General features: G+C 54.8%; 1 protein-coding gene across 9 annotated transcripts in view; it reads left to right on the forward strand.

The window, feature by feature from the left end:
- CRACDL (CRACD like) overlaps nt 1-15,894 on the forward strand; it is a 135,203-nt gene that overhangs the window by 105,560 nt on the left and 13,749 nt on the right. For all 9 annotated transcript variants that reach the window (XM_017339740.3, XM_070068743.1, XM_070068741.1 and 6 more), the window contains 2 exons: nt 2,567-2,779; nt 7,082-8,798. In XM_017339740.3, coding sequence (XP_017195229.3) covers nt 2,567-2,779; nt 7,082-8,798 — 1,930 coding nt within the window. The remainder of the gene's footprint in view (nt 1-2,566; nt 2,780-7,081; nt 8,799-15,894) is intronic.

The raw sequence follows: 15,894 nt of genomic DNA on the forward strand, positions 1-15,894 counted from the left end.
CCTGGCCCATATGCTTGACTGAAGATTATTGTGGAGGAAAAAAAAAGTCTTTAGTAACAAATATTTGAGGACGTGGTCAAACTGGTATTTCCTCGTAGAATAAATTTCTCAGGAAGTATGTGCAATTATTATTTAAATTTTGTTACCACCTGAGTTGACCAATGACACTTGATGGTGGCTAAGGTAAAATTCGGTCAAACCAGTCATAGTCTAGGCCTCCTGCCATTCAGGTCTTGGGCAGGTTCGTTGCCTCCTGGGGCCTGTGTCCTCAGAGGATTTTGGGGAGGATAAATGAGCTCCGGTAGCTCGGGGCTTCCTCCCCGCCGCAGAGCTGGAGGGCTTCTCACCACCCCCATGGCACAGCCCCAGCCTGGGGGTCGTTCCCACGTGTGCCATCCTCAATCCACTCTACAGTGCCACAGGCCCTCTGTGTGAGGTCAGATGTCAGGAAGCAGCCATCGCCCAGTGTCACTGGGGAGAAAGCTCTCCCAGGGGCCCTTGGAGCCACGTCCCCTGACGCAAAGGGCCACACGTGAGACTTTCAAGTCCTCTGCTTCCAGTATCACCAGAAGCACAGGTTCCAGGGGAAATCGGGTGCCTGGGGCCCAGCAGGGCCAGAGTGAAGGCTGTGGCTGCTGCCAATCACCCACTGGCACACAAGCCCCTCCCCGACCCTTCCCCAGGACCCCGCCTCAACGTGCTTAAGTCATTGCTAAAAGGCAGCAACTCATGATACTCCCTGGTCCCGAGGGTGTTGATCTATGCGGGACCCGAGAACTCTCAGAATGGCAGAGGGACTGAGTTCCTGGGGACAGGACAACAACAGTAAAGGGTCTGCATGTAGGTCAGGGGCCAGGAAGACCAGCTCCGTGCCAAGGCCCCCAGCACAGGGGCCGGCGTGGGCCTGGGGCCCAGCCCTGGCTGCCCGGACAGCACAAACCAGCTCACCCCCATGGAAGAGGAGTGGGATGTTTAACCCTTGAGGTTACAGGAGGGTGACAGAAGGCCCGTGGTGTTGTCACAAAGCGTCATCTTGTGCAGTCACCACATTTGCCAAGGGCTTCATCTTTGTTCCATTAGTCCCAAGCAGTAAGCAGAAAAATTTTACCCACCGTTTATCTGCTGTTTGTCCAGACAGTGGTAAAAATTAAGGACTTAGTTTGATTTCAAAACATACACATCCTGTCTGTGGCCCTTAAGAACAATAATCCGGGAGAGGCATAACTTGCAGGTCAAAGGTGAGTCCTTGGCTACAACAGTAAAAGAAGCCAGAGCTGCACGCACGGCTCTTGTAGCGGCCAGGAGCCCTGCAGTTTAATTTTTAAAATAATTTTTCCTGCTGTGTTCCTGTAAGTACCTGAGTAGTTAAGAGAACTAAAATAGATGATGACCACTTAGACTCCTATCGCCCTCATTTTGGTAATTACCTCCTGCCCAGTTATTGGGCTCAACTTGCATCAAACAATGTCAAGGGCCTTTATGTGAGAGGGGAGAGTAAGTTCTCTGAGGTTGTTGCTTTGCAGGGATAGTCCCCGTCGTGGGGCCCAGCCCTCTGACAGCCTCATGCAGTGCCACAAACACTCTTGGGCACCTGCTCCATGTGGGGTTCCAGGGCTGTGGACAAAAAACCAGGGAGCTCCAGGGATGGGAAGGGGGTGGACAATGCTGATGTCTTACTCTCTGCCCGTTTCCTGAAAAGACTATTTTCATCAGGACTTGCTAAGTCATTGTGTGGTGAATCAAACTACGTTCCTATGTTTGAAATGCAAACGTGACCCTAATAGTGAGCACTGTGCTTGTATAGAAAGTTTGGTTGGGTGGACGCTTTGTTGCTTTGGTCATACCCAAAGCCCAGTGCCTCTCGGCTTGTCCTCTGCCCCTGGGCCACTCCCCTGGGCTGCACGTTCTCATGGACGCTCAGGGCTGTATTCTGCGAGCCCTCCTGACCTCACTTGCTGAAACACGTGTCCTAGAGCATCGCCCACACCCGTCCACACGGCTGCCAGCGTCCCCTCCCTCCCTAGCAAATGCTTGCTCTTTGCCGACTGTCAGTTCCTCCTTGCTGAGGTCTAAACTAGAAACATCCAACAGATGGAGACTGAACGCCAGATTTCTCCCAGAGGATGTGTGAGGATGCAGAGACCTTCTGGAATGAACAAAACTCTCATGATAGGACGCCAGGTGGTGGGCTCCAGCTCCCAGAACTCCACCCCAGGCTGCCCTCTTGGTTTCCAGAGACAGGGACGGGTGGCTCTGCCCTTGCAGAGTTGGGGCTGGTCTCTCTCATCAAAGGAAGTCGTTGTTTGATCACAAGTGCCTGTGCCATCTGCTGTGAGGAGGGTGAGGGCAGAAGCATCCTGCCACAGGAGGCTGGACCCAAGTTCCCTGCATGGCCTTGGAGAGGAGTGCCAGGGTCCCTAAGGGAGGATGCGTCCTGTACCCTGCCCCGTGGAGAGACAGGTGCGCAGGCTCAGAGATAGTGCAACATTAAACAGAGAGTACATAGGTTGGCTCTGTGGCAGGAGGTTCATGCTTGCTTTGTTTGCTTCCTTTTTGTCCCACGAAGGTCTCTTTAGTATCCTCGTCCCGGCCGCAGTCTCCAGACCAGGCGAGCGATGTCACTGTCACGTCCCGGACCTCGGACAGCAGCCTGGCCCCCGTGGCTGACTTCAGTTATCCTCCCGAATCCTCCTCCTGCCTGGACAACTCTGCAGCCAAGCACAAGCTCCTGGTGAAACCCCGCAACCAACGGTCCAGTAAAATGAGGCGGCTGTCTTCGGTAATTGCATGGCAGGCTCGGCACCCCCGGCCCCAGCCCTACCCCGCCTCTCGTGCCGCCCTGAGCACCCCCATGGCCGATGGGACCGTGCTGCTGGGGTTACTAGTCTTTCCAACATAAATCAGACATCTCTCCCTTGCATAAACACTCCATTCATTCATTGCACACAGGCTTGTCAGGAGCCCACTGTGCAGTGTGTGAGCTACCTTCCCAGTGCACCCGGCTTAAAGCCATACTCCAACCTTGGTGCCACCAGGCCCTAGACTCCTTACCTGTTTGTCATGCAACACTCAGGCCTGGTCCTTGGTCCTGCTGATCGCCCTGCCTGTCTCCTTTCCAGCACTGGGCTCTCAGCTTGGAGCTCCACTCCCTGTGGAGGCTCACCCTGACTGGGCCTCTTCTTTGGAGGACCTGCCCCCCACAGAGTCACCTTTGTGAACGCCTGTGCTCCCTCGCTTATTCCCAGTCTTCCTTGAGAGCCTGGCCCCCCTGTACTCCCAGCCCCTAAAAGCAATGCTAGTCACAGAGCTGACACTCGGTGGCAATGTGCTGCATGGATGAATGAGTGAACAGATGAATGGAGGTGAGTGGCAGAAGCAGCTGAGACACAAGAGTGGGTGCCTAAGAACCCACCCTCCTTTGGGCATGCTGTCCTGGGGGGATGGTCATCTTGTAGTTCCGGCAGCCCAGAACCTGGATCGTGGAGCACTCTGGCTTGGTGGTACCTGTGGCATGGTGGTCCATGTGGGATCACCGCCTCCTCCCCTGCCTGATGGGGCCTACGAAGCCTCAGCCATAGACAAGGTGAGGAATGGGTACAGGCCCAGCTTGGCCACCAGGAATGAAGGGCTCCCAGGCTGACAGCCTTTCTCCCTTCAATGTGATGCCAGGGTATTGATGAAGCACCCAGGACAGGCATCCACTAGAGATGCTGGCCGTGGCCACTTAGGATTTCAGGGACTCCAGAGAGGGAGCATTCCCTTGGGCACTTGGAAGGGGCTTGTCAAACCCCTGGCAACTGGGTTGGCTGGAGGAAGAAGGGGGTGTGGTTACCTTCATGTAACGTACCAGCTGGTGATTGGTTAGACCAGTGTGCTGAGGGGTGTGACAAGGCCCTGTCACTCCGGACCTGCACATCCTTGTGCTGGGCCAGGGCCACGTCCAGCCTCTTCTGGTGCTCCAGTCTGTGTTTTGCCCTCATGTGAGGTCTTCTGCTGTGGTAGGGGCTTGTGGGACTAGCCACAGCTTGGCCAGGAGCACCATTCTCCTCTGGCCCTCCTGGGCAAAGCCACAGCCCTCCTTCTTGTTTTGAACTTGACTTCATTCTTGACTCTCATTTTGTAGAATAACAGGACATCTGATATAGTCAGTATGGGTAAACACACACATAGAGTCATTCCTTGATTTAAACGCTGCCATTTCCATGCCTTCCTTGCCCTTTTCGCCTTCCCTGTTTGGTAGGGAGCTGGCTTGGACACAGTAAGTCCTCAGAGGCGTCTGTGTGTCCCTGACTGGGCACTGGGCACCGCCATCCCTCCGTTCTCTGTTGAACTGTAAGTTGGAGGCCTCTGTCCATCAGTGTCCACAGCTCCCTCTGCCCCTTGGTCATCAGATACCTCTTCCCCCTGGGCCCTCTCAGAGTTCAGGGGGCTCCCCAATGCTCCCTTACCGCTCCAAGAGTGGGAAGGAGCCACACGCCACCCCCCTTCCTCTGCCGTCTGACCCTGGGGCCTCAAAGCCCACTGTCCCTCTGGCCATAACTGAACAGTGAGTCCTGTTTCTCTCACCTGGCATGGAAGCTTCTTTCTCCTTCACCTGCACCCTCGCCCCTCGGGCCTCCGGCATCCTCAGGGTCTCTGTGCGTTCCTCTGTCCGGGTGCAACAGCTGTCCTTGCCTGGGCAAGCGATCGCTGGCCGCGTCACCAGTGGCGTGAACTCTGCGTCACATCATCTAGGCTCGGAATCTTGGGGAGACCTAAGGGGGAAAGAGACTCTTCACATCCTAAAAACATCATCGTGCCCAGCAGGAGCCTTGACTCTCAAGACCGAGACACTGTGAACACAGGTGCGCTTGGCTCAACCTCTCTGCCCCTACCAAAGCAGAGATTGAGAAAGACAAACCCCAGATGTTAGGTCGGCGTGTCACCTGGTGCTCAGAACCGTGCGCCGTGTGGTTCCATACTCCGTGGTGGTGGGTCACCCAGGAACACTTCCATTCACATCTCACCACGCCAGGCGGTCCTGGCACCAGCCTGGGCAGTGCCAGGAGCAGGGATTATGGTGAGCTCCAGTTTAATAGGAGCAGCACAAGGAGATGACTAGCCCTGGGTCTCGTGGTTGGCAGGGCTGCCGCGTGCAAGACCTGGGGCTCAGACAGAACTGACACCTTCCCTCTGTGCCCTCTGCCCTGCTGCTCACGGGCAGCCCCCTCTGGCCAGAGGCGACGGGGTGTTGCTCCAAGGAACTTTATCATCCTGGCAGGAGAAGGTGGAAGAACAGGTAGCCTGGACCTCAGCTCCATCCTGGTGCAGCCTGAGCTGTGAGCCACCCGTTTGCTATTTCCTTGGATGGCGAAGCCACTCTGAGGGCCCCCAGAAGGTGACAGGGAGGCCGTGGGGATGGAGCCAGCATAGTGAACCTGGTGACTTGGGGCCCCGTGCTGCTGGTGGCTGCGCCTGGCCAGAGCCTGGACTGAGGCAGAAGCAGTCTTCCCCTCCTCAAGGTCCATGTCCGTGCGCCAGGCCAACCTTCCTCCAGCCCGACCACTGTAGCTACCTCCTGTGCTGCCTGTGCCTCAGATGGGATGTGCCCGAGCCAGACCCAGTCCCCAGCTTCCCACTGACTTATCTGGAATCTCAGATCAAGAGTTGTAAACCATGACCCGCACCCAGAGCGCTCTCAGCACCAACAGTCCCCGGTAGTAGCAAACAGCCGGGGTCGTGGCAATGTTGAGAAGCCACAGCTCTGGTAAAGTCTATTGATTTCTCGACGCACCTTCCACTTTCAACACCCATAGAGTACAGCTGTGCGTGTGGGCAAGAGTTAGCTTAGGTGTTGTTGTCACAGTCCTTCTGTGTTCTGTGAGCAAGCAGATGCCAGCCGGGAAATGTTAGAATCACACAGCAGCAGCAAAAACCCATTGCAGACGCACCGCTCAATGGCTCGTTTCCTGCTTTCAAAAAAAGAAAAGCGAGAGAGGTGGTTATGCAACAGCCTGGATGACTCTTTAGGTTTAAGGGCATGAACTTTTTAAAAAGTTCAGCCTGAATCCCCTCCACATCCTTTGGGTCATTTTCACATGTCACTATTGGATCCTGTGTGATTACCTTGGCGTCCTGTTTGTTTCTGCGAGAGCAGGAGCTGACTTTGTGACAGTGAGGAGGAAGCTGGACCAGAATCCAGATGCTGCCCAGAAGAATGCCAGAAGGCCAGCAGGGCTCCGGGAGGCCAGGGAAGGGAGACTGTAAGCTTGCAGGGGCAGGCCGGCCTACCTATAGGAGGCAGAATCCGGAGCAGCCCTTGAGGGTGCCAGTAGAGCATCCTGGAGGTGTGTGGTGTCGGGAGGCAGCAGGGAGGGTGTGAGAGGCAGGCAGGCACCCAGGCCCAGCCTCTGGAGCCCGACTGGGGACTCTGTTTGATCTCAGTAATGCAGTCAAAGTGCTGAGAACACATGACTTCATCAGCCAAAGATTTTGGATCGAGTTCCGTAGGCCACGGTGAGCTATGGGCCCCGTTTGGCATAACGTGCGTTGTCTTTTAGCAAGACTAGCCCTGCGTAGCCATGAGGGTTCACCCCTGGGGAGAGGGGCAGCACAGGCGCGTGGAGCACAGCTGTTCAGCTGGGCCGTCTGTCAGCTCAGCCATGACCAAGGTTCCGACGCCGTCTCCGAGCCCCCGGCTCCCCAAGTGCAAAAAGGGAAGTGGTAACCCCTTTCTCCCCCGGCGGAGTGAAACCCCAAGCACGGAGCACAAGGCCCGGCAGACTTTTGGCCGATGTCTGTCCCCTTCCCTTCACTGCACCCCGCAGCGCGGTGTCTGCCGGTGCTGTGACTCAGCCCCTGAGCGGAGGTGACATGTATTTGGAGGACATAGCTGCCATTGTGCTGCTGGCTTTGTGAGCCAGTGTTCCAAGTAGACCGGTAAGGAGGGATCAAGGAAAGACACTGGCATGTGAACCTGTACTGAGCTGCCCCCTGTAGCTGTCCCGAACCTCTGTGAAGGCTGGAGGAAAACAGGGGGGTCGGCGGCTTCCTCTATTCACTGCAGCACAGCGACTGTGTCTTTTATCTCTGTTTCTCTTAGCGGGCACAGTCGGAGTCCCTGAGCGACCTGACCTGCACGCCAGAGGAGGAGGAATATGACGAGAAGCCATTGCCCGAAGCCAGCACAGAGGGGAGCCCCGGGGCCGGGCTGCAGGACTGGGTCCTGGACAGAGGCGCTGAGCCCAGGGCACTGGCCACCTTGCTGCATCCCGGAGGGCCCCGGGCCAGACGTGGGCGCCTGCAGCACTCCCCAGCACTCAGTGCCAGCGTGGAGGAGGGGAGCTCCCCTGGGGATGACCCTGTAAGCCTCCCAGTGACCCCAGAGGTCATGGAGCCTGTGTTAGACCCAGCTCCCTCCTTGGAGTCCCCATCCCTGCCGGAAGACCCCGCACATGCAAGCCCAAGGAGCGGAAATCAGGCGGAGGGGCTGCCAGCGACAGAGCCAGGGCCCCCAGCCACAGCCACAGCGGAGGCAGTGGTGTGTGTGGAGCAGGTGCCGTATGTGGAGCAGGTGCCATGTGCAGAGCAGGTGCCGTGTGCAGAGCAGGTGCCGTGTGCAGAGCAGGTGCCGTGTGCAGATGTGGAAAGCCCAGCAGCAGCCCACTTGGCTGAGGAGGACACAAAACCTCCTGAGACTGTCGCCACCTCCACCCTGGAAACGTCATCTGGGCCGGATGAGCCAGACCCAAGTACGCAGAAGGAAGCGGAGCCAATGCTGAAGGTGCCCGGGCCTGAACAGGCAGGGCAGGAAGCCCCCGTGGCGCCCTCCCCGAGCCCCCCGATGCCCAAGAGCTGCCTAAAGCACAAGGCCTCGGCGGCGAGCGCGGGCCTCAGCGGGCCCCCTGTGCCTGCCTCTGTGGAGTCACCTCCCCAGGAGCCCCGTCTCTGCGTCCCCCACAGAGAGGCCGTCCCCCCGGAGTATCCCAAGACTGAGCAGGCCGAACCGCCACAGGAGGGCCCCGAAAAGGCAGCGCCGGAGCGGAAGCCCGAGAAAGCTGGCGGCGAGTCGCGGAGCGTGAAGAAGTTCTCCGTGTCCTCGTGCAGGGCTCGGCCGCGGCCCGGTGGCTCCCGGCTGCTGGAACATTCTGAGCTCGCCGGCCCCTCCTCCAGCGTGCGCCTGCCCCTGCTGAAGAGCGGCCTGGCCTGGAGGAGCGAGGCGGCTCTGGATGACCTCCAGTCACTTCCTGAGCCCCCGATCAGGAAACTGGACCCTCAGAAGCCAGCGGACTGCCACCCTCAGGATTCAGGGGACAGAGGGGCCAGCCAGGCTGGGCAGGGTGGAAGCGCCCAGGAGGCTGTGCCCACGCCCAGCCCGAGAGAGCCCTGCCCGGCTGCTCAGGAGCCAGCCCCGGGCGAGGACAGAAACCCCTTCCCCGTTAAGCTCCGGTCCACCTCCCTGTCTTTCAAATACAGAGATGGCTGTTCGCAGGAAGCAAAGGGGATAAAGAGATACAGCGCCGAGATGAGGCTAGAAAGAGGAGGACTGACTTTGCTCCCCAAAGATGAGAAAGGCCCCCCGGGGACAGCCCCTGCGCCTCGAGGTGCCAGGTCCCCCAACAACCAAGGCAAGGGGAAGGCCCGGTCCCCGGAGCTGCTGAGCTCCAAGCCGCCCCTGCCCAGGAAGCCGCTCCTGCAGAGCCTCACCCTCCCGCACCCACCCGCGCCTCTGGAAGCCAGCCCTGGAGAACCGGAGAGAGCCCTCCCACCTCCGGACCCCAGGAAAGAGGGCAGGATGGTGGAGAAGAACAGGGCAGCTGGTAAGAGCCTTGCGGGCGGGTGTTGGGGGAGGGGCCGCGCAGGGGCTGGGAAATCTTGGTGGACGGCCACAGGGATGTGGCGATGTGGGCACGCGCCTCCTTGCAGGGGGGTTGGGAGAAAGAGTCGCCATTCCTCTCTGTGTCACCGACGTGAGGCTCAGCCAGTCAGGCAGTAGGCCTGGGGAAACGGATACCAGGGTTTTGTAAGAAGGCTGACGATAACAAGGGAGTGTCAGAGCTGTCGGGACTCGGCGCGGGTCTCCCAGGTGCTTCTCCCACTTCGTGTGTCAGGAGCCGCCTCAGCACGGCTGCAAATCCCAGGACGTGTGTACTCGCTCTGATGTGGCTTTGCCTGGGGGCCTACGTGCGACGTAGCTCAAGGCCTGGGCAAAGCTGGCGATACGTGAGCAGCTGACTACCTATCAGTGACAATGACGGTCCTGACTGCCTTCCCCCAGGAGGAATTCCTGGCCGCTTCACAAGCAGGCTCACGTGGGCCTGCCTCCTGTGGAGAGCAGCCCGTCCCAAGTCTTGGTCAAATGTAAGCCCCCTCGGGGTGGAGCCCCAGTGTTCACTTCCTGTTGTAAAAAAGAGATAGTGTAAAGATGGGAATAGCGCATCAGACTCACTGTGAGCAGCTGTCTTAGGATGGGCAGAGACAGAATGGTTGACCCTTGTCTCTCTTTGGCCCTTGTCCCTTCTGGTTTCCAGCGATTCCAATGAGATGAGAAATCTGTTGGGAATGAGCATTTGAAGTGGGACTAAAGAGTCTTTCCTTGATGGTTTGTTTTATTCACGGACATCAGCATGTCAGGAAACACAACTACGCAATTGAGGAGTGTGCGTGTGTTTGCTGAGGGGCCTAGGGAACTTTCCAAGGCAAAATTATTTTTTAAAAAAAATGTTTCTGGCTACTTTAAGTGTTTGCTAGGATTCCAGGAACCCAGTTTAGTAAGCACAGCAGTGTTAGAGAGAGAGAGAGGAAGTAGAACTTGGTGGCCATTAGGGAACCCTGTACCCCAAAAAGAAATTGCACACACAGGAGGAAAAGTTAACTCCAACAAAGCAATGTACAGACAGGTCCCAAGACATTCTGCCTCCTGCTTGGGAAGTTAGCAAAGTGCAATGGATAAGGTGCTTTGAGTTCCTACAGTGGCAGCCAAGAATCCAGGCAGTAGCTGAGAGCCCATACGTGTGGTCCTGATCCCTGGGCCCCTTGGCTCTGATGGGATTTTTTTTTTTTTTTTTTTTTTTTTTTTTTTTGCTTGTGCCACACGTTATGGTAGTCGGTGATGGAGCCCTGGGGCAGGTTCAGGGCGTAGCTGATGATCCACCCTGTGGATTTCCAGCGAGGTGTTGAAGCTGCTGTTCAAAAAGCCACTAAAATGGCCAGGGGACATGCTGTGTGCAGATGAATCCCTCGCATCAGCACCATCCACCTGCATGACCTAGAATTGAAAATGCATCTCAAGGGCTTACTGGACGAGTGGCACAAAAAATCGGATGCTCAAGTTCATAGTCAAAGCTGGGAAGGAGGCTGCAGGGGGTAGTGCCTGGCCCTTTAGTGACATGGTGCTTCCTCCTTCTAAGCCTAAGGAGGCTTCCTTCCCTATGAAGTGCTGGCGTGGTCTGCAGGGACCATGTGTGTTTTGCTCTGTAGTGGATTGCGTGCAATGCAGTATTTATTTGTGAGATAGCTTTGCTTATATAAATTTGTCCTGGCCAGTGGTGACTATTAACTTTCTCTAAGTCACAGAAAGAACAGAGCCGGTAAATTCTAAAGTGGAAGAATCTAGGCTACTTTACCAGCAGGGGTAATGATGTGGGTTTTGCTTCAGAGAGAGGGCGGGAATGAGCCAGATTCTCTTGGGGAGCTGCCCTCTCAGGGCAGGTGTATTTGAGGGACAGGTAACAGGACAGACTGTGGCTGCTGCCTAGAGCCACCCTGGACCCCTGCCTCATGCCGACCCGAGCAGAATCTCAGGATCTGTGCTGTGGGAGCCCACGCTTGCCCCTGACGCTGGATCTCTTGTGGTTTAATTCATTATTATTACTGCTACTGTCTGTACCGCTCCCAAGTTAGAGCAGCTAGAGGCAGTTTCATTCATATAGAGCATACAGATAATAAAAGTTTTAATAACAGTACTATTCCATTTTCCAGGAAGACCTAATCATTGCTGCTTATTATCTTGTGGTGGCAGGAACTTTGCCCAGAGCTCCCAGATGGGCTGCCCCCCCCCCACAGTCCTCCTTCCAGGACTTGCAGCATAAAATCAGATTATTAAAGTGTCCAGGCCTGCGCCGCGGCTCACTAGGCTAATCCTCCGCCTTGCAGCGCCAGCACACTGGGTTCTAGTCCTGGTTGGGGCGCCGGATTCTGTCCCAGTTGCCCCTCTTCCAGGCCAGCTCTCTGCTGTGGCCCGGGAAGGCAGTGGAGGATGGCCCAAGTGCTTGGGCCCTGTATCCCATGGGAGACCAGGAGAAGCACCTGGCTCCTGGCTTCAGATCAGCGCAGTGTGCCGGCCTCGGCGGCCATTGGAGGGTGAACCAACGGCAAAGGAAGACCTTTCTCTCTATCTCTCTCTCTCTCACTGTCCACTCTGCCTGTCAAAAATAAAAAAAATAAATAAATAAAATGAAGTGTCCCGGATGGATGCACAGTTCTGCTGTGGGGACGCGAGTACCTTCATCCCAGCACTCAGGCCTCCTGCTCCCCTCTTCCACACCCTGTGTTCCCTTCTTTGTAGGGATGGACAAGCCCTTCAGCAGGGAGGGCAGCAGGAAGCATGCAGCGTTTGCTGTCATAAACACAGGAACATAGCTTCCCAGGGCCAGCTAACAGGGTTGACAGGGCTACTGCAAGCCCAGTGGGGCATCTGGGCCCAGAGGGGTCCTGTGTGCAGATCTGGGCTGTGATTTGCTGATGTGCCTTGGGAGAGAAAAGACACAGGATCATCTGCCGTGTTCATTTGTGCAGGAAACCATAGGTCATGTCTGCATTGGGCTGACCCATCCCAGAGTCTAAATTACAGACTAGGAAGCGGCTTTCTGCACATGGGATTAGAATGAGAACAGAGAAGTTTGGGAGTCTTGCATGGAAAAATGATCAAGTACAGAAAGTGCATAGAAAAAAAAAATCATGGCTCCTATGCCCACTCCCCCAGATGTCACCAGCTGACCTTTCGTTCCAGTCTGTCTTCTTACCGTGCTGGGGGCATAGGCCTGTGAGATTCATCTCTCCCATGGTTGCTGTCACATATTGGTGTTGGGAGGGTAGACCAACAAAATGCCATTCTCACCCACTGGTTCACTCCCCAAATGGCCACAGTGGTTGGAGCTGGGCCAATCCAAAGCTGGGAGCCAGGAGCCCAAGCATTTGAGCCATCTTCCACTGCTTTCCCAGGGCATTAGCAGGGAGCTGAATCAGAGGAGGAGCAGCCAGGAGCAGGCAGAGGCTTAGCCTACCACTACCCCACAGCGCCAGCCCCCATACATTAAGTCTTTCACCAACTGTTTATTGTCATCCTGCTATATGCAAGTTCAGTTCTGGCCCCAGAAGATAGTGGAAGTTAGGGGCCTCACCCTCAGGAGCTCCTTGTAGGGAAGGGACGGCTGGGCGCCTTGAGACAGGAGGCTGGGTGCCTTGAGACAGGCAAAGATGCCCATCCTGTACTTGGATGTCAGAGAGCTCTTCTGGAGGAAGGTAACTCGAGATTGTCACCTTTCTCTAATGGCATAGTTATTTTGGCTAGATGTAAGTTTATTGGGTAATACAAGTTGCGGATTTTAGTTTGGGTTTACATCATGCTAAAAATGCATTTGTACCTTTTGAATTTCTTATTTCATTGTGGTAAGAACACTTAGAGTATCATACAATGTTGTTGACTATATGTAGTGTTGTACAGCAAATCTCTAGAATTTATGGAGCAGAAATTTTATACACATTTGATAAGTAACTCTTATTTCCTCCACACCCTACCCCCAGCACCTAACATTCCACTCTTTGATTCTATAATGTCACTATTTTAGGTTCCATATGTGAGTGGGAACATGCAGTATCTGTCCTTTTGTCACTGTCCTGTTTCACTTCGTAGCCTACTTCAGGTGAATGCCCGTAGAGCTCCCCCAGAAGTAGCCCCTGTGGGTCAGGGACCCTCATCAGCACAGGCAGCGGGGCCAGGTGTGGAGGGGTAGTCCTGCAGGCTCCTCTCTGCCAACACTGCCCCACAGTGGTTCCAGTCACAGGAGTGCCAGGGGGTGACCATGGCGTTCTAGCCATGGAAATCACAGAAAGGAGATGCCCACGTCAGGGTTCCTTTTAAGTTTGTTTACATCCATGAGACTGACTAGCAAAATAGTCAAAACATGTAGGATACAAACCAAAATGATCCAATACATGAAGAATCAGGAAAACCTAAACATTCTCAAGGTGGGGGGGAACTATACCAACCCTGAGATGATCCAGGGTTTGAAATTCTTAGGCAAAATTTTTAAAGCAACACATCCCAAAAATGAGCACCATTGAATGAAAAGATAGAAATTCTCTGCAAAGAAATAGAAAATTTTTAAAAAATAGATATTTTACAACTGGAAAAGCTGGAGTGATCATATTATTATCACATGAAGAAGACTTCAGAAAAATAATTACTAGAAATAAAATGGTACACAACGCAATAATTTTAGTAGTTGGTAAATTGATAATGGCCTATTTGCCAAGTACATATCACTGTTAAACATGAATGCTCCTAACAACATAGCTTCAAAATACATTAAACCAGAACTGAAAGGAGAAATAGACAAATCTGTAGGCTTTAGCATTCCTCTTTCTGTAGTCAGAAAAGTAGCAGTCCAGAGGCTATGTAAGCCCTGAACAACAGGTCAACAAACATGATCTAGCTGGTATTTATAGAATACTTCACCAACCATAGAGGAATACATGTTCAAGTGCACATGGAACATTCGCAAAGATATATTGTGTCACTAAACATATTTTGGATCACTAAACAGCCCTTGTTAAAGAGTTGAAATCATCCAGAGTTGGTTTTCTGCTCATAACAGACAAGAACTCAATAACATATCTGGGGTGGGTGTTTAGCCAAGTGTTTAAGGCAGCAGTTGAGATGCCCATCCCATATTGGAATATCTGGACTTGATTTCTGGCCTCGAGCTCCTGACCCCAGCTTCCTGCTAACATGTCCTCTGGGAGGCAGCAGTGACAGTTCAAGTAATTGGCTTCCTTCCACCCATGTGGGAGACCTGGGAGAACTGCTTTTCGTCACGCTTCTCCACGAACTGCATGCCCTGAGGCTTGCCAGGGTCTCCAGTGTGAGAAGTGGGTGTCGGGTTGGGCCACTGTCGGATCAGGCCAGCCTTGGGCACTGGGCAGCTGTGCCTGAAGTCAGAGAAACGGCCTGGCAGAGCTTCTGAGCATCCGCAGGCTGCATGGCGGGCAGTGGCCTCCCCTACCACATCCCAGGCCCGGTGTGATTCTGCTCTGGCTTTTCTTTATGAGTGCCATCTCCCAGATTTTACCCACAAGCAGCAGAGCTAGGGCAGCGAGCAGAGTAGGATTCAGACTCCCACAGACTCTACTGTGCAGACCTGGGCAAACTTCTGTCCAATGACATGTGCTGACCACTCCCGCACGGTGGACCCGCTGCTGCCTTATCAGGCCTGTGTCAATGCTGCCATTGGGAAACCTGGCTCCACTGGCCTTTTCACCCAGACTGGGTTAGTTATAAACCATGACGTGCTGCTACTAGTCGCTGGGGTTCCCTGAGCACGCACTGTGTGGATGAGTGAGCCTTAGACGTGTCACAGTGACTGTCCACAGCACCAGGGGAGAGGATGCCTCTCAGTCCTCACTGGCTCTCACCTCCAATGATGGAAACACCTGCCGGGGGCGTGGAGAGGGTCCGTGGCTTGTGTTGCTGCCATGGGGGATTTGAAGATTGCGAGAGAGGAGAACTGGGGTCAGGGGAAAGTGGATTTCTGAGTACAGCTGATGTGAAAACCACAGAAAGCCTAAGCCAGTGGAGCAGGACTGGTGAGGAGCCTCTGGCAGCAGGGAGAGGAGGAGAGGTGGACGGGCGCCGGTGGCCTCGTGCTGCGGACCGGAAGGAGGCTGCAGACACAGGTGTTGGGCTTCTGGAAGCACCTTGCCATCTGGCCTGACAGCTGTGGGTGGAGCACTCTCTGCCCCTGTGGATGTGGGGGGTCTTATTTTGGAGAGAAAGTGGAGGCAGCTGGAAACCTTTGGGAGGGGGAGAGGGAAGAGAGCGACTGGCTGGGTGAAGGGGAGGCAGCCACTGGGAAAGGCAAGGAGCCTTGTGTGTGGCTGAGGCCGAGGGGGTGTGAGGAGGGTGGCAGAGGCTTCCCTTGGCCCCTTGCCGCATGGCAGTGTGGGAACAGCTCCGTGGTGCGTGCTTGCCGCTTGTCTCTGGGTGCACTTGGAGCTGACTCTCCTTCCTAGTACTCTCAAGCATCCAGAGAATTGTTTTGTTGTTTTCTTTGTTTTAATTAGATTTTTCTTTCTTTTTTGCTTACTCATTTGAGAGGCAGAGAGAGAAAGAAAGCAAGAGATAAAGAACACGCTGGTCCCATCTGCTGCTTCATTTCCCAAATAGCTGCAATGCCGGAACTGGGCTGGGCTGAAAGCAGGAGCCAGCAACCCCGATCCAAGTCTCCCCTGTAGGTGGCAGGGACTCAGCTACTTGAGCCATCACGGCTGCCTCCCAGGGCCTGTGCTGGTAGGAAGCTGGAATCAGGAGCCAGAACTGGGTATGGAACCCAAATGCACCCATGTGGAATGTGGGCGTTTTAATCACTAGGCTACATAAATACCTGCCCGTTTTAACCTTTTATTGAGGAATGCTGTACATGCAGAGAGGTGCATAGATCACGTGCATGAAGCTCAGGGAATTCCTCCAGACTGGACACACCTTAAGAAAACTGCATGAGAGACTTGCACCCCAGAGACCCCTCCCTGCCTGCTTCCTGCAGACTTGGGGACTCCTTCCTGGGCTGTGGACCTTGCGTGGGCTGTAGAAGGCTCCTGTGGCCTCCAAGGCTCCTGCAGGAGAGCCTGTGTGCAAAT

Source organism: Oryctolagus cuniculus, chromosome 2 (genome assembly GCF_964237555.1).
Source record: "Oryctolagus cuniculus chromosome 2, mOryCun1.1, whole genome shotgun sequence".
Taxonomy (NCBI): Eukaryota; Metazoa; Chordata; class Mammalia; order Lagomorpha; family Leporidae; genus Oryctolagus; species Oryctolagus cuniculus.